This window comes from Lipotes vexillifer, unplaced genomic scaffold (genome assembly GCF_000442215.2).
Source record: "Lipotes vexillifer unplaced genomic scaffold, Lipotes_vexillifer_v1.1 scaffold1271, whole genome shotgun sequence".
NCBI lineage: Eukaryota > Metazoa > Chordata > Mammalia > Artiodactyla > Lipotidae > Lipotes > Lipotes vexillifer.
This window is the reverse complement of record NW_006778557.1, coordinates 271,797-290,479: the sequence shown is the minus strand read 5'-3', so window position 1 is coordinate 290,479 and position 18,683 is coordinate 271,797. Positions and strand designations below refer to the sequence as shown.

Below are 18,683 nucleotides of genomic sequence, written 5' to 3'. Positions count from 1 at the left end.
AGTGGTATGCTTCTTAAATTTTTAAAATTTAATTTTTTGGGACTTACCTGGTGGCACAGTGGTTAAGAATACACCTGCCAGTGCAGGGGACATGGGTTCGATCCCTGGTTCAGGAAGATCCCACACGCCACGGAGCAACCAAGCCCATGCGCCACAACTACTGAGCCTGAGCTATAGAGCCTGTGAGCCGCAACTGCTGAAGCCCACGAGGCCTAGAGCCCGTGCGCTGCAACTACTGAGCCCGCGTGCCTAGAGCCTGTGCTCCACAACAAGAGAAGCCACTGCAATGAGAAGCCTGCACACCAGAATGAAGAGTAGCTCCTGCTCGCCACAACTAGAGAAAGCCCACGCGCAGCAACAAAGACCCAAGGCAGCCAAAAAAAAAAAAAAATTTAATTTTTTGAGGGTAAGAACACTTAACATGAGATCTACCCTCTTAACAGATTTTTAAGTGTACAATACCTTATTTTTAACTATAGGCACAGTACTGTACAGCAGACTCTAGAACTTACTCATCTTGCATAACTGAAACTTTATACCCGTTAATTAGCAACTCCCCATTTCCCCCTCACCCCGGTCCCTGGCAACCACCATTCTACCTTTCTGCTTCTGTGAGTCGGACTATTATGGATAACTTGTGTCAGTGGAATGATGCAGTATTTGTCTTTCTGTGACTGGCTTATTTCAGTTAGCATAATGTCCTCAAGTTTCACTGGTGGTGTTGAATATTGCAGGATGTCCTTTTTTAAAACTGAATAATATTTCATTGTGTGTGTATACCACATTTTCTTTATCCATTCACCTGTTGATGGACATTTAGGTTCTTTACACATCTTGGCTTTTATAAATAATGTTGCAGTGAATATGGCCATGCTGTCTCTTAGTGGTCCTCATTTCAGTTCTTTTGGATAAATACTCAGAAGTTTGATTGCTGGATTATACGATAATTCTTTTTTTGGGGCCGTGCCATGCAGTTTGCGGAATCCTAGTTCCTTGACCAGGGATCAAACCCAGGCCCACGGCACTGAAAGCGCTGAGTCCTAACCACTGGACTGCCAGGGAATTCCCTAATCTATTTTTTAATTTTCTGAGCAACTTTCATACTGTTTTCCATAGCACACCATTTTACATTCTCATCAACAGTGTACAAGGGTTCTAGTTTCTGTACATCCTCACCAAAACTTGTTGTCTTTTATTTTTTTGATAATAGCCATCAAACAGGTGTGAGGCAGTATTTTGTAGTTTTGAGTTGCATCTCCCTGATAGTGACATTGAATATCTTTTCATATACCTGTTGGCCATCTGTATGTCTTCTAGTAGTTTAATTTTATATTAATGTGTTTTATCTTCTCTCCCTTTATCCTAACCTTGGAACTCTCTGGAGTCTAGTATTTTCATCACCCCCGAGTTCATAGGTCTCCAAAAAGTTGTAGATAAGCCTTCTTGATGTGAACTTGTTTTAATTCATTCCCCTCCTAAAAAATCCGTTTGAATTACCTATTCTCCCAAACCAGTGATACTTATGAGATCATTCTTTAGGGTTTTTTTTTTTAGTTCTTAAATTTGCTTTGTTATTGTGAGATTTCCCCCTCCCCTTTGATTTATTAGGGATCTTTACTCCTGGGTCATGCCATAAGTTCTCTGTGGCTGTCGTTTTAAACTCATATTATTTTTTCTCTCACTTTCCTTTTAAAGTCCCTTGATGAGGTCAGCCAGTCTTCACTCAAACACATTTTCTTTCTTGTCAGTTTTCTCTAGATAGGCCTTTGGTTCAGTCAGTCATTCTGATGTAAGAAATTGTGGACTCAGAATCCAAACTCCACTCTTCAATGTCAGCCATTTACCTTTTCTGTCCTCCTTTTTCTTACATTTTTCCAATCTTCAGTTACAGTATGTAAGGGGAAAATATCATCTGTAGACATATAGTTTTTCACTTTTTTGGCACCTTTTCAGAGATCCAACTTAAGTTTCTTTTCAGCAATATCGTTTACTACAAGTAATTCAGGAGGCAGGGATGATGTGTGCTGGTGTAGTAATTCTTGGTTGGCTGCCTGTGTCATTTCAGATACACAATCCAGAAAAAACAAAACAGCACACCAAATGACAGGACTATATTTAGCTGTCTCCATGCACACTAGTAGGAAGATGTCATTGACTGTTAAGAGATATTTCCTCTCTGGTAACAATAATGGTTTCTCTAAACTTGCTGTTACTTGTGGTTCTCCTGTTATTCCTCAGAGCATGAATTGATGTTTTTCTGGAAGGTTTGCCAAAACCTTATTTGGGAGTACCTGTTAGAATATCAAGTTTGAAGTGGCCATCAGAATTGCTCATGGGGTTGCTGAATTTCATTCATTCACTCAGATACTCATTGAGCACCTGTTTTGTGTCAGGTACTCTTGCCAGCTCTGGAGAGCCTAGAGAAAATGAGCATAACAGACAAAAATACCTCTCTGGATATTCTAGTAGGATTAGATAAATAATAAATAGACTAAATTGCACGTTAGACTCTGAAAGGTACCCTGGAGAAAATATGAGCAGGAGTTAAGATAGAGAGTGTAGAATGAGGAGGGTAATTACAATTTAGAACAAGATAGTTAGGCTAGGCCTCATTGTAAAGGTGACATTTGGACAGAGTTGAAGGAGCTGAAGGTGTTAGCCATGTAGATATCTAGGGGAAGAGCATTCTACAATACATAGAGTACAGAGGCCCTTGCTAATTTGCTGATAGAAAAACAAGAAGAATGAAGAAAGCAATGTCAAAATAGAGGTATATTTAAAAATGTGTTTGCCTCTCAGATACATATCCAAGAGAAATGAAAACATTCACACAAAATGATTGTTCATAGCAGCATGATTGATAATAGCCAAAAAGTAGAAACAACACAAATGCCCATCAACTGATGATAAAATGTGTTGCACCTATACAATAGAAGGAAACTGATCCATGCCACAACATGGATAAACTTTGAAAATGTTATGCTAAGTGAAAGAAGCCATCACAAAGACCACATATTGTATGATTCTATTTGTATGGGATTCCAAAATAGGCAAGTGCGTAGTGACAGGAAGTAGATTAGTGGATGCCCGGTGGTGGGAGTGAGGGGGATTGGGGAGTGGCTCCTAGCAGGATTTCTTTTTGGGGTGATAAAAATACTGTGTTGGTTGTAGAACTCTGTGGATATGCTAAAAACCCATGAATTGTACACTTTTAAAAGGGTGAATTTTATAGTGTGTGAATTGTGTCTCAAAAAGCTTATAAAAATGTTTTTGGATAAAAATGGTTTTATTCTAATCATGAAAAGAATACTTGTTGACTAAAAAAAAGTTTAGACATATAAAGATGTAAAGAAAGCTAAGTGAACCATACTTCTAACCAGTTTGCATTGTTGACCCTTTGGTATGTACCTTACAGTATTTTTTAGAGAGCATTTCTAATTATTAAGGGTAGGAAGCAATAGCGAAGTGACACAAGAAATAAATGACCATATTCATTTTTAACTTTTATTCAGTGTGAAGCAAATGATGCAGAATTTTCAAAATTTATCATCAGTCTTTCATTAGTAGCCAGTTTATGCAATTATTGTGTAAAATTAGCTAAATTGAAATTTTTTCATGAGATAAATGGATTCTGGATTTTTTACACCTCAAGGTTATAGTCAACAAACTAATCTTGAAATATTGCACACAACATGGTCCCTCTGCCTGTGGCTGTTAGGAAGTTCAACAATCTTCAACTGTCCTGTTTAACTAGAGAGTTCACTAACCAAACTGTAACAAACATTTCTAAACACTTAATTTCTGCACTCATCTTGATGTTTGCAACTACACTTTGAGTAGCATTGTTCTAGTATGGAATACCATGTGACTTAAAAATTATTTTGTCAAAGTATAATTCTGTGGAAAAAGGTTAATATTCTGTAAAAACAGGTTAAGTAGTATGAATGACAATCTCAATTTTGTTTAAAAAGTTATTTTTTCTAGATAGAAGAAGGGAAGCTAGAATGATTATCTTTGGATGCTAGGATGAAAGATGCTTTACTTTATGAACATTAAAAATTTTTTATTATGTACTTGAATTACTTTTATAATGAGACTATTAAACCTTACTTATTTACAGTAGGTTCCCTTTAAAGTGACAGGGACAGCAAGATGGCTGACACTTAGCAGCTAAGTGTTTAGCTAAGTGTTTTGTCTAATAGACAAAAACCTATTAGAATTGGTTTGACCCTTGGCAAACATTTGTAGGTGCCCATAATGTGTTAAGACATTGTTTGGCAATGTGAGATTTAAAGATTCATTTACTTTAACATTTTTTTTATTAGGTTCTCTGCAATCGAGATGTTGATAGAGGGGGATTCTTGTCCTCAAGAAACCCAGTGTAGTGGAAGAGAGCTGTGACAATATGCTGTGCTAAAGGCTGTGATAGAGAGGTGAACAGACCATCCCTATCCTTTCAAACCTTATGGTCTTGTAGAAAAATTGGTGTCTTAAAATCAGTGCCATATGGCAGGCTATGAAATTATGGTATGGGAGATTCAGAGTGCTCTTAAGGATAGCACTATTATGAAATTTACCCATATTTTTATCTTTCAGGTTTCAGCACAAAATGAACATAATTAGGGAAAATAAGGATTTAGCATGTTTCTACACAACAAAACATTCATGGAGGGGAAAGTAAGTATTTCTGTTGGCTTTACTTTTCTCTACCTCTATAAAGTATTTTAAACATTACTTTTTTAGTGTCTTGAATAGTATTGCACAACTCAATAATGTCATTCAGCCCTTCTCTTCTGAAAAGCATATGTACATATTTTAAATGCAAATGCTACATTTAGAATAAATTATTGTTCTTTTTTTCATTTGATTTGTCTGGTTTTCTCTGTCTGTCTTGGGAAGGAATTTGGTAGGAATTAAAAGGAATATAAACCAGCTATCCACTATCTTGAATGCTATCAGTTAATGATGAGGTTATGTAGTAGTGGAGTGTTAACTTCACAACTCTGCCACTTAAAGATAAGCCTGTGTTATCAATACATATTCATTTCCATTTGACTCTCAGGGAAAATATGCCAATATTGCATTTTGTAATCTTTTTTTAAACCTGTAATGAAATGTAAAAATTGGGTTTGGTCTCTTCCTTGGGATGGGATGATGACATTTTTCAGTAACTTGTGTGGTCAAAGCAAGGTGTACATGCTTATGTATCCTTTTGTAAAATGGAAAGTAATTCCTACCCCTCAGACTGATATAAGGATTAAATGAATTGATATGGAGTATGTGAAGGTTTTAAAATTATACCTTAAATACATTGAGTATTCAGTGAATGGCACCTTTTGACCATTACAAAAAAGTTTAGTCTGTGGTCATTGTGAGTAGTAATAAGTAAAATGAGTGTGCCACACTGACAAATAGGTAACCACATTATTCCAGATCAGGCCTCAGACAGATAAAACATGACATGTGTACAAAGCCAATAACTTTAGTTCTTATTCTTTTTTTTTTCCTCTGGAGGATGAGGAGAGAGGGTGGGGTAGTTCTTATTTTTAACTTTCCATTTTTTAGGTAATAGTGTTGTAACTTCTTAGAGTGGTGCAACATCTGAATTCTGTAGTGTTTCTGGTTTGCATTAAGAAACTATTAATTTTGAAAGATTTGAGTGTTTAATTTTGTTTCCTTTTACTAGCTCAGTTGTATGAGCTACTTAATTGTTATCCTGTGGAATACTTGTCTTGAAATTTTTTTCTTCAGGCAATTTCATTGAGCAAAGTTAGAATATTGGCACATCCAGAATAGTATGAGTCTCTTTAGTTCTTTTAACTTTAAAAAAAGTTGTATATTTAAATGATGTTTATCTTTTCCTCAAGAGTTAAATTGCTCTAATCATCATAATATAGTTTTTGTTTTTTAATACAATTATAGCATACTGTTGAATTAATTCTAAAGAACAAACTTACAGTAATACTTTTTGCTTCATGAGCTTATCAGTAACTGTGATCACCTGGAAAAACTTTTAATGTTCTTAGTAATGACTGTGACTTAAAACAATGCTTTTTTTTCTTTCCCTTTTTGTAATTATTTGGAGCAGAACTATTTTTATGGTCTGAGCACAATTCCTTACCTCCATCATTCACACTTTGAAATTTTTTGTTTTGTTTTTATAACAGCTTTATTGATATAATTAACATAAAACTTTTTTTTTCATAAAACTCTTTTTAAGTGTAAATTCCGTGTTTTTTTTAGTATATTTGTAGAGTTGTGAACCATCACCACTAACTATTTATAGAACACTTTCCTCACCCCCCAAAAATACTCCTCTAAATATATTAGCAATTCCTCCCCTCTCCCCTCTTCCCTGCATCTGGCACCCACTAATCTATTTTTTGTCTCTGTATTGCTTATTTAGGACATCACATATAAATGGGTTCATCCAATATGTGATCGTTTCTGACTATCTTCTTTCACTTAGCATGTTTTCAAGGCTTGTCCACGTTGTAGCATGTGTTAGTACTTGATTTCTTTTTATTGACAAATCTATTGTATGGATATTGCCACATTTTGTTTATCCATTCATCTGTTGATGGACACTTACAGTGTTTCTACTTTTTTACTGTTATGAATAGAATAGTGCTACTATAACACATACAAGTTTATGGGTGAATCTATATTTCCAGTTCTCTTGGGTGTATACCTAGGAGTGGAATTGATGGTATTGGGTTGGCCAGAGTTCATTGGGGTTTTTCCGTAACATCTTACCAAACACCCAAATGAACTTTTTGGCCAACCCAGTATATGGAGTTACATAGAATTATATGGTGACTCTATGTTTAATTTTTTGAGGAATAGCCAAACTGTTTTCCAAAGTGGCTGCAGCATTTTATAATCCTCTCATCAATGTATGAGGATTCCAATTTCTCCACATCCTTATCAACACTTGTTATTGTCTTTCTTTTCATTTTAGCCATCCTAGTGCATATGACGTGGTATCTCATTGTGGTTTTGATTTGCATTTCCCTAATAACTAAGATGTTGAGTATCTTTTCATGTGCTTATTGGCCATTTTTTGTATATTTCATGAAATGTCTATTCAAATCATTTACCCAGTTTTTACTTGAGTTGTTTATTCTTCTGTTGTTGAGTTGCATAAGTTTTTTATGTATTATGAATACAACTTCCTTATAGAGGTTTGATTTGCAACCCTCCTGCTCAGTGGGTTGTCTTTTCACTTTCTTGATGGTATGCTTTGAAGCACAAAGGTTTTAATTTTGATGAAATTTTGATGATTCCAATCTATTTTTTTCTATTGCCATTTGTGCTTTTGGTGTCACATCTAAGAAGCCATTACCTAATCCAAGGTCTCAAAGATTTATTCCTATGTTTTCTTCTAAGAGTTTTATAATTTTGATTTTGGGTTAATTTTTGTGTGCAGTGGGAAGTAGGGATCCAGCTTTATTCTTTTGCATGTGGATATCTAGTTATCCCAGCACCATTTGTTGAAAAAACTATTCTTTCCCCATTGAACTGTTTTGACAACCTTGTCAAAAATCAATTGACTGTAAAGTTTCTTCCTGAATTCTCAGTTCTATTCCATTGATCTATATGCCTTGCCTACCGTTATGGCAGAACCATATTGTCTTTTTTTTTTTTTTGGCTGTGCCACACGGCTTGCAGGGTTTTATTTCCCCTGACCAGGGATCAAACCTGGGCCCATGGCAGTGAAAGCGCTGAGTCCTAACCACTGAACTGCCAGGGAATTCCCAGAACCATATTGTCTTAATTACTGTAGCTTTGTACTAGGTTTCAAAACTAGAAAGTTTCAGGTTCCAACTTCGTTTATTTTCAAATTATGTTGCCTTTTCTGGGTCTCTTGCATTTCCAAATGAATCTTAGACTCAGTAGTCAATTTTACAAAAAAGGCAACTGGAATTTTGATACGGATTGCATTGAATCTATAGATCAATTAGGGGAGTATCGCCACCTAAGAATGTTAAATCTTCTGATCCACAAACATGGGATGTCTTAACATTGAAATCTTTTAAAATTTCTTTCAGCAGTATTTTGTTGCTGTCAGTGTATACTCCTTGAAACTTTTAACTTCTTCTTGAAAGGTACTACATTTTCCAGATAATGAATCATTTCATTAGGTTATATACATTATTATGTGGCACTGAATCTTTTATTATATTACCTATTTTATGTAGCCAATTCTAATCTAAGTTTAAAGTATTTCTCATTGGTCTTATGAAAAAAGTAAATGGTCAATATTAAAAATTTTCTGTTGTTTCAGAGTTGCTATTTGAGCCCTCTCTCTAGCAACATATCTATATGCAACAAATTTTGTGTGTGATTTTGGGGTTTTAGGGCCTCAGTTTTAAGAGATTCCAACTCAACCCCAACATTTTAGAAAATGTTATTGATAGTGACAGTAAAGATGGACAAATATTTTTCTTTATCTTAATATACCTAAATTAAAGATAACCTCTCCAGATATTTCCCTTGGGGATATTCATGTGACCTATTTCATTTTACCTTTGTAATAGTTTTCATATGTTTACACTGCAGCCGCTACTCATGTTTTTAATGATTAAGGTCTCTTCACCCCTTGGCTAGCAGAAATGCTGTGTTTGTCATTTTCCCACTTGTAAAGTACACAGTTAAATTATATCTTTGTCTGGAAGGAGCAGGAAGGGGGAGGAGATTTCAGTGGTAAAAAGCACTTTTTTTTCATGAAAGAAAAAAGTTTCCTTTTTGACCTGGCAAGTCATTTCTGATAGGAGGGAAGATGCATACCTTTCAGTTAAAGCAGAAATGCAGATTCACTATGGAAAACTTCACAGTAATGTTGAAAATTAGATACTTAATTTTTTTCTGGATGGAAATTACATGTAAAATCTACCTGTGGATCACTTTAATATTTGCATACATTAATTGTAGCAAATGCTCTGAATTTAAAAGTAGCATTTTAGTATCTGAACAGGATTTTAACTGCAGTACATTGGGATATATCATAATCAGTCTGTGAAATTCATTGGCAGATGCCCACTACATTCATAGACAGCCTGTGTAATGACTAGATACAGGAAATTGAGAGAAGAGTTGAGGGAAAGGGAAGCTAGTGAATTTCTCATACCTTTCTTATAACGTAGGAATAGAATCCTACAAGAGAAGATGGACTCTTCTCTTTAGCTGCCTGGCATTTACACATCTCACCAACTCTGATAACTCTAGGAAACCTGGGTTTTTTTTCCCCCTGCTTTGTTGATTTTAGCCCTTGACCCTGCCAGCCTCTAAACCTCACATGCGTCCATCCTGAATTCTCTTTGTGTTTTCTTTGTACATCTCTTTGTGCTTATTATCAAGCAGTCTGGTATTTGAATATCTTTCAAATGCAAATAGGATCACATCTGCTAGGAATTTTATATTTTACACACAATGCTCTATTAAAAGCTAGTTTTAGGAGCAAAGAGTCTTTCCAACAAATGATACTTGAACACCTGGACATCCACATGCAACAAAATGAATCTAGGCATAGATTCTACATCCTTCACAAAATTAACTCAAAATGGATCACAGACCTAAGTGTGAAATGTAAAATTATAAAATTCCAAGAAGATAGCATGGGAGAAAATCTAGATGACCTTGGGTTTGGTGATGACTTTTTAGATACAACACCAAATACATTAGCCATGAAAAAAATGAATTGATAAGTTGGACTGCATTAAAGTTGAAAACTTCTGCTTTGTGAAAGACACTATCAAGAGAATGTAAAAACAAGCTGGGAGAAAATATTTGCAAAAGACATATTTTATAAAGCACTGTTTTACAAAGAATCCTTAAAACTCAACAATAAGAAGACAAACAACTTGATTAAAAAATGAGTTGAAGATCTTAACAGAGACCTCACCAAAGAAAATATTCAGGAAATTCCCTGGCGGTCCAGTGGTTAGGACTTCACACTTCGACTGCAGGGGGCACAGGTTCGATCCCTGGTCGGGGAACTAAGATCCCACATGCTGTGTGGTGCAGCCAAAAAAAAAAAAAAGGAAAGAAAATATACAGATGGCAAATAATTCAGAGAAATGCGTGCAAATGTAGAGATACCACTACACATCTACTAGAATGGCCAAAATCCAGAACACTGACAACTCCAAATGCTGGTGAGGATGTGAAGCAACAGGAACTCTCATTTATTGCTGGTGGAAATACAAAATGGTATAGCCGCTTTGGAAAATAGTTTGGTGGTTTCTTACAACACTCAACGTTCTCTTACCATATGATCCAGCAGTTAAACTCAGTTTACCCAAAGGAGTTGAAAACTTATGCCTACACAGAAACCTGCACACAGATGTTGATAGCAGCTTTATTCTTAATTACCGAAACTTGAAAACAACCAAGATGTCTTTCAGTAGGTGAATGAGTAAACTGTAGTACATGCAGACAATGAATATTATTCAGCACTAAAAAAAATGAACCATCAAGTCATGAAAAGACATGGAGGAAATTTAAATGCATAATAGTATTAAATGAAAGAAGCCCGTCTGAAAAGGCCACGTGCTATATGATTCCAACTGTAGTATATGACATTGTGGAAAAGGCAAAACTTTGGAGACAGTAGAAAGATCGTGGCTTTCAAGGTTTAGCAGGGAGGAAAGGATGAATAGGCAGAGTTCAGAGGATTTTTAGGACAGTGAATCTACTCTATGATACTGTAATGATGGATACATGTCATTATACTTTGGTCCAAACCATAGAGTGTAAGGCACCAAGAGTGAACTCTAATGTAAACTGTGGATTTTGTTGGATAATGATGTGTCAGTGTAGGTTCACCAGTTGTAACAAATGTATTACTCTGGTGGGGCTTGTTGATAACGGGGGAGGCTGTGCATGGGTGTGGACAGGGAGTATACTGGGAATCTTTGTACCTTCTGCTTAATACTATTGTGAACCTAAAACTGCTCTAAAAAAGCCTGTTTAAAAGAAAGCTCCATCTGAGCTGGAAAAAATATGGACCCTGCATCACAGAAAATAAGTCCTTAAAATACTACATTTCGGGCTTCCCTGGTGGCGCAGTGGTTGAGAGTCCGCCTGCCGATGCAGGAGACAAGGGTTCTTGCCCCAGTCCGGGAAGATCCCACGTGCCGCGGAGCAGCTGGGCCCATGAGCCATGGCCGCTGAGCCTGCGCGTCCGGAGCCTGTGCTCCCCAACGGGAGAGGCCACAACAGTGAGAGGCCCGCGTACCGCAAAAAAACCCCCAAAAAACCAAAAAAAACTACATTTCATGGGATGCCCTTTAATTAGAAGTGGGACATTTTCTCACAGAGTTACCGCAGAATGTTTCCTATACATTCCTTTTTTCTCTTTTCTGAGGAATACAACTTCTAATATAAATGAGCCCTCTCAGGTGAAACTCATCTTTCAAGTGGCGTTTGACCAGAATGGAGTATCCCGGTAATATAATGAGATGAATAATCAATTAATTTTGTTCTGTATTTTAAATATGAATTCAGCAGTCATGGATACTTGAAACATAACGATACTGATAATAATTAGTTCAGTGACTAGTGGAGTGTTGAACCCTCCCCTCCATTATTCAATCAACAGAATAAGAGCAATAAGAATAACATTGATTGTAAACACTAAGTGACAAGCACTTTACATGGATTATTTAATTCTCACATTATGAGCTAAGTATGCATATTATCCACATCTTTCAGATGCGGAAACTGAAGCTTAGAGATTTTAAGCAAGTTATCAGAGGATACACAGTAAGTGAACAGTTTAGGCAGTATTTGAACCCAGGTAGTGTGACTCCAGAGCTGATGGGCTTAACTGTCAGAGTGCTTACCATTGATCTCTTAACTCTTTGAGAAACCTTGCACTTCAGTTATCCCTAGTTACGTTATCTGATGGACTAAAATTTAGTTCAAGTAACTAGAGTCTCAAGCTTTTTTTTTTTTTTTTCTACACATCTTTATTGGGGTATAATTGCTTTACAATGGTGTGTTAGTTTCTGCTTTATAACAGAGTGAGTCAGTTATACATATACATATGTTCCCATATCTCTTCCCTCTTTGTCTCCCTCCCTCCCACCCTCCCTATCCCACCCCTCCCGACAGCCACAAAGAACCGATATGGGAACATATGCATCTGCTCTCTCTCGCCCTAACACACCTCACCCTTCCCCCTCCCCATATCCTCAAGTCTGTTCTCCAGTAGGTCTCTGTCTTTATTCCTGTTTTACCCCTAGGTTCTTCATAACATTTTTTTTTTCTTAAATTCCATATATATGTGTTAGCATACGGTATTTGTCCTTCTCTTTCTGACTTACTTCACTCTGTATGACAGACTCTAGATCTATCCACCTCATTACAAATAGCTCAATTTCGTTTCTTTTTATGGCTGAGTAATATTCCATTGTATATATGTGCCACATCTTCTTTATCCATTCATCCGACGACGGGCACTTAGGTTGTTTCCATCTCCGGGCTATTGTAAATAGAGCTGCAATGAACATTTTGGTACATGACTCTTTCTGAATTCTGGTTTCCTCAGGGTATATACCTAGTAGTGGGATTGCTGGGTCATATGGTAGTTCTATTTGTAGTTTTTTAAGGAACCTCCATACTGTTCTCCATAGTGGCTGAACCAATTCACATTCCCACCAGCAGTGCAAGAGTGTTCCCTTTTCTCCACACCCTCTCCAGCATTTATTGTTTCTAGATTTTTTGATGATGGCCATTCTGACTGGTGTGAGATGACATCTCATTGTAGTTTTGATTTGCATTTCTCTGATGATTAATGATGTTAGGCATTCTTTCATGTGTTTGTTGGCAGTCTGTATATCTTCTTTGGAGAAATGTCTATTTAGGTCTTCTGCCCATTTTTGGATTGGGTTGTTTATTTTTTTGTTATTGAGCTGCATGAGCTGCCTGTAAATTTTAGAGATTAATCCTTTGTCAGTTGATTCATTTGCAAATATTTTCTCCCATTCTGAGGGCTGTCTTTTGGTCTTGTTTATGGTTTCCTTTGCTGTGCAAAAGCTTTGAAGTTTCATTAGGTCCCATTTGTTTATTTTTGTTTTTATCTCCATTACTCTAGGAGATGGGTCAAGAAGGATCTTGCTGTGATTTATGTCATAGAGTGTTCTGCCTATGTTTTCCTCTAAGAGTTTGATAGTTTCTGGCCTTACATTTAGGTCTTTAATCCATTTTGAGCTTATTTTTGTGTATGGTGTTAGGGAGTGATCTAATCTCATACTTTTACATGTACCTATCCAATTTTCCCAGCACCACTTATTGAAGAGGCTGTCCTTTCTCCACTGTATATTCCTGCCACCTTTATCAAAGATAAGGTGACCATATGTGCATGGGTTTATCTCTGGGCTTTCTATCCTATTCCATTGATCTATCTTTCTGTTTTTGTGCCAGTACCATACTGTCTTGATTACTGTAGCTTTGTAGTATAGTCTGAAGTCAGGCAGCCTGATTCCTCCAGCTCCATTTTTTGTTCTCAAGATTGCTTTGGCTATTCGGGGTCTTTTGTGTTTCCATACAAATTGTGAAATTTTTTGTTCTAGTTCTGTGAAAAATGCCAGTGGTAGTTTGATAGGGATTGCATTGAATCTATAGATTGCTTTGGGAAGTAGAGTCATTTTCACAATGTTGATTCTTCCAATCCAAGAACATGGTATATCTCTCCATCTGTTTGTATCATCTTTAATTTCTTTCATCAGTGTCTTATAATTTTCTGCATACAGGTCTTTTGTCTCCTTAGGTAGGTTTATTCCTAGATATTTTATTCTTTTTGTTGCAATGGTAAATGGGAGTGTTTTCTTGATTTCACTTTCAGATTTTTCATCATTAGTATATAGGAATGCCAGAGATTTCTGTGCATTAATTTTGTATCCTGCTACTTTACCAAATTCATTGATTAGCTCTAGTAGTTTTCTGGTAGCATCTTTAGGATTCTCTATGTATAGTATCATGTCATCTGCAAACAGTGACAGCTTTACTTCTTCTTTTCCGATTTGGATTCCTTTTATTTCCTTTTCTTCTCTGATTGCTGTGGCTAAAACTTCCAAAACTATGTTGAATAAGAGTGGTGAGAGTGGGCAACCTTGTCTTGTTCCTGACCTTAGTGGAAATGCTTTCAGTTTTTCGCCATTGAGGATGATGTTGGCTGTGGGCTTGTCATATACGGCCTTTATTATATTGAGGAAAGTTCCCTCTACACCTACTTTCTGCAGGGTTTTTATCATAAATGGGTGTTGAATTTTGTCAAAAGCTTTCTCTGCATCTATTGAGATGATCATATGGTTTTTCTCCTTCAATTTGTTAATATGGTTAATCACATTGATAGATTTGCGTATATTGAAGAATCCTTGCATTCCTGGAATAAACCCCACTTGATCATGGTGTATGATCCTTTTAATGTGCTGTTGGATTCTGTTTGCTAGTATTTTGTTGAGGATTTTTGCATCTATGTTCATCAGTGATATTGGCCTGTAGTTTTCTTTCTTTGTGACATCCTTGTCTGGTTTTGGTATCAAGGTGATGGTGGCCTCGTAGAATGAGTTTGGGAGTGTTCCTCCCTCTGCTATATTTTGGAAGAGTTTGAGAAGAATAGGTGTTAGCTCTTCTCTAAATGTTTGATAGAATTCGCCTGTGAAGCCATCTGGTCCTGGGCTTTTGTTTGTTGGAAGATTTTTAATCACAGTTTCAATTTCAGTGTTTGTGATTGGTCTGTTCATATTTTCTATTTCTTCCTGATTCAGTCTTGGCAGTTTGTGCATTTCTAAGAATTTGTCCATTTCTTCCAGATTGTCCATTTTATTGGCATAGAGTTGCTTGTAGTAATCCCTCATGATTTTTTGTATTTCTGCAGTGTCAGTTGTTACTTCTCCTTTTTCATTTCTGATTCTATTGATTTGAGTCTTCTCCCTTATTTTCTTGATGAGTCTGGCTAATGGTTTATCAATTTTGTTAATCTTCTCAAAGAACCAGCTTTTAGTTTTATTGATCTTTGCTATTGTTTCCTTCATTTCTTTTTCATTTATTTCTGATCTGATTTTTATGATTTCTTTCCTTCTGCTAACTCTGGGGTTTTTTTGTTCTTCTTTCTCTAATTGCTTGAGGTGCAAGGTTAGGTTGTTTATTCGAGATGTTTCCTGCTTCTTAAGGTGGGCTTGTATTGCTATAAACTTCCCTCTTAGAACTGCTTTTGCTGCATCCCATAGGTTTTGGGTCGTTGTATCTCCATTGTCATTTGTTTCTAGGTATTTTTTAATTTCCTCTTTGATTTCTTCAGTGATCACTTCGTTACTAAGTAGTGTATTGTTTAGCCTCCATGTGTTTGTATTTTTTACTGCTCTTTTCCTATAATTGATATCTAATCTCATGGCGTTGTGGTCGGAAAAGATACTTGATATAATTTCAATTTTCTTAAATTTACCAAGGCTTGATTTGTGACCCAAGATATGATCTATCCTGGAGAATGTTCCATGAGCACTTGAGAAAAATGTGTATTCTGTTGTTTTTGGATGGAGTGTCCTATAAATATCAATTAAGTCCATCCTGTTTAATGTATCATTTAAAGCTTGTGTTTCCTTATTTATTTTCATTTTGGATGATCTGTCCATTGGTGAAAGTGGGGTGTTGAAGTCCCCTACTATGAATGTGTTACTGTCGATTTCCCCTTTTATGGCTGCTAGTTTTTGCCTTATGTATTGAGGTGCTCCTATGTTGGGTGCATAAATATTTACAATTGTTATATCTTCTTCTTGGATCGATCCCTTAATCATTATGTAGTGTCCTTCTTTGTCTCTTCTGATAGTCCTTATTTTAAAGTCTATTTTGTCTGATATGAGAATTGCTACTCCAGCTTTCTTTTGGTTTCCATTTGCATGGAATATCTTTTTCCATCCCCTTACTTTCAGTCTGTATGTGTCTCTAGGTCTGAAGTGGGTCTCTTGTAGACAGCATATATATGGGTCTTGTTTTTGTATCCATTCAGCCAATCTGTGTCTTTTGGTGGGAGCATTTAGTCCATTTACATTTAAGGTAATTATCGATATGTATGTTCCTATTCCCATTTTCTAAATTGTTTTGGGTTCGTTATTATAGGACTTTTCCTTCTCTTGTGTTTTTGTCTAGAGAAGTTCCTTTAGCATTTGTTGTAAAGCTGGTTTGGTGGTGCTGAACTCTCTCAGCTTTTGCTTGTCTGTAAAGGTTTTAATTTCTCCATCAAATCTGAATGAGATCCTTGCTGGGTAGAGTAATCTTGGTTGCAGGTTTTTCTCCTTCATCACTTTCAGTATGTCCTGCCACTCCCTTCTGGCTTGTAGAGTTTCTGCTGAGAGATCAGCTGTTAACCTTATGGGGATTCCCTTGTGTGTTATTTGTTGTTTTTCCCTTGCTGCTTTTAATATGCTTTCTTTGTATTTAGTTTTTGACAGTTTGATTAATATGTGTCTTGGCGTATTTCTCCTTGAATTTATCCTGTATGGGACTCTCTGTGCTTCCTGGACTTGATTAACGATTTCCTTTCCCATATTAGGGAAGTTTTCAACTATAATCTCTTCAAATATTTTCTCAGTCCCTTTCTTTTTCTCTTCTTCTTCTGGAACCCCTATAATTCGAATGTTGGTGCGTTTAATGTTGTCCCAGAGGTCTCTGAGACTGTCCTCAGTTCTTTTCATTCTTTTTTCTTTATTCTGCTCTGCAGTAGTTATTTCCACTATTTTATCTTCCAGGTCACTTATCCGTTCTTCTGCCTCATTTATTCTGCTATTGATCCCATCTAGAGTATTTTTCATTTCATTTATTGTGTTGTTCATCATTGTCTGTTTCATCTTTATTTCTTCTAGGTCCTTGTTAACTGCTTCTTGCATTTTGTCCATTCTATTTCCAAGATTTTGGATCATCTTTACTATCATTATTCTGAACTCTTTTTCAGGTAGACTGCCTATTTCCTCTTCATTTGTTAGGTCTGGTGGGTTTTTATCCTGCTCCTTCATCTGCTGTGTGTTTTTCTGTCTTCTCATTTTGCTTATCTTACTGTGATTGGGTTCACCTTTTTGCAGGCTGCAAGTTCGTAGCTCCCGTTGTTTTTGATGTCTGTCTCCAGTGGCTAAGGTTGGTTCAGTGCGTTGTGTAGGCTTCCTGGTGGAGGGGACTAGTGGCTGTGTTGTGGTGTATGAGGCTAGATCTTGTCTCTCTAGTGGGCAGGTCCACGTCTGGTGGTGTGTTTTGGGGTGTCTGTGGACTTATTATGATTTTAGGCAGCCTCTCTGCTAGTGGGTGGGGTTGTGTTCCTGTTTTGCTATATGGTTGGCATAGGTTGTCCAGCACTGTAGCTTGCTGGTCGTTGAGCGAAGCTGGGTGCTGGTGTTGAGATGGAGATCTCTGGGAGATTTTCGCCGTTTGATATTATGTGGGGCTGGGAGGTCTCTTCTTGACGAGTGTTCTGAAGTTGGCTCTCCCACCTCAGAGGCAGAGTCCTGACTCCTGGCTGGAGCAGCAAGAGCCTTTCATCCACTCGGCTCAGAATAAAAGGGAGAGAAAGTAGAGAGAATTAGTATAAGTAGGAGGAAATAGGAAAGAAAGAAAGAAAGAAAGAAAGAGAGGAGGGAAGGAAGGAAGGAGGGAAGGAAGAAAGAAAGAAAGAAGAAAAGAAAGGAAGAAGGCAAGAAGGAAAGAAAGGAGGGAGGGAGGGAGGAGGGAAGGAAGGAAGGAATGAGGGAAGGAAGGAAAAAATACAGAAAGAAAGAAGATACAGTAAAATAAAATAAAGTATAATAAAGTTATTGAATTAAAAAAATAATTATTTAGAGGAAAAAAAAAAGGGAAGGATAGAACCTTAGGACAAATGGTGGAAGCAAAGTTATAGAGACAAAATCTTACATAGAAGCATACACATATACCCTCACAAAAAGAGGTAAAGTGGAAAAAATCATAAAACTTGCTCTCCAAGTCCACCTCCTCAATTTGGGACGATTCGTTGTCTCAAAAAGGGAAGGAAGGAAGGAAAGATAGAAAGAAGGTAAAGTATAACAGAGTTCTTTAAATTAAAATTAATTATTAAGAAAAAAATTAAAAAAAAAAATGGTCGGATAGAACGCTGGGACAAATGGTGGAAGCAAACCTATACAGACAAGATCTCACACAGAAGCATACACATACACATTCACAAAAAGAGGAAAAGGGGAAAAAATCATAGATCTTGCTCTAGAAGTCCGCCTCCTCAATTTGGGATGATTCGCTGTCTATTCATGTATTCCACAGAGGCAGGGTACATCAAATTGATTGTGTAGCTTTAATCCGCTGTTTCTGAGGCTGCTGGGAGAGATTTCCCTTTTTCTTCTTTGTTCTCACAGCTCACAGGGGCTCAGCTTTCGACTTGGCCCTGCCTCTGCGTGTAGGTCGCTGGAGGGCGTCTGCTTTTTGCTCAGACAGGACGGCGTTAAAGGAGCCGCTGACTCGGGGGCTCTGGCGCTCTCAGGCCGGGGGCAGGGAGGGGCACGGAGTGCGGAGCGGTCCTGCGGCGGCAGAAGTCGGCGTGACGTTGCCCCAGCCTGAGGCCCGCCGTGTGTTCTCCCTGAGAAATTGTCCCTGGATCCCGGGAACCTGGCAGTGGCGGGCTGCACAGGCTCCCCGGAAGAGGGGTGGGGGCAGTGACCTGTGCT

General features: G+C 37.2%; 1 protein-coding gene across 1 annotated transcript in view; it reads left to right on the top strand.

Annotated features, from left to right (window-relative positions):
* The window catches only part of DNAJC13 (DnaJ heat shock protein family (Hsp40) member C13), a 130,812-nt gene that overhangs the window by 12,544 nt on the left and 99,585 nt on the right, over window positions 1-18,683 (top strand). The window contains exon 2 of the mRNA XM_007451693.1: window positions 4,597-4,677. Within this exon, the coding sequence (XP_007451755.1) occupies window positions 4,610-4,677 (68 nt within the window). The 5' untranslated portion in view covers window positions 4,597-4,609. The remainder of the gene's footprint in view (window positions 1-4,596; window positions 4,678-18,683) is intronic.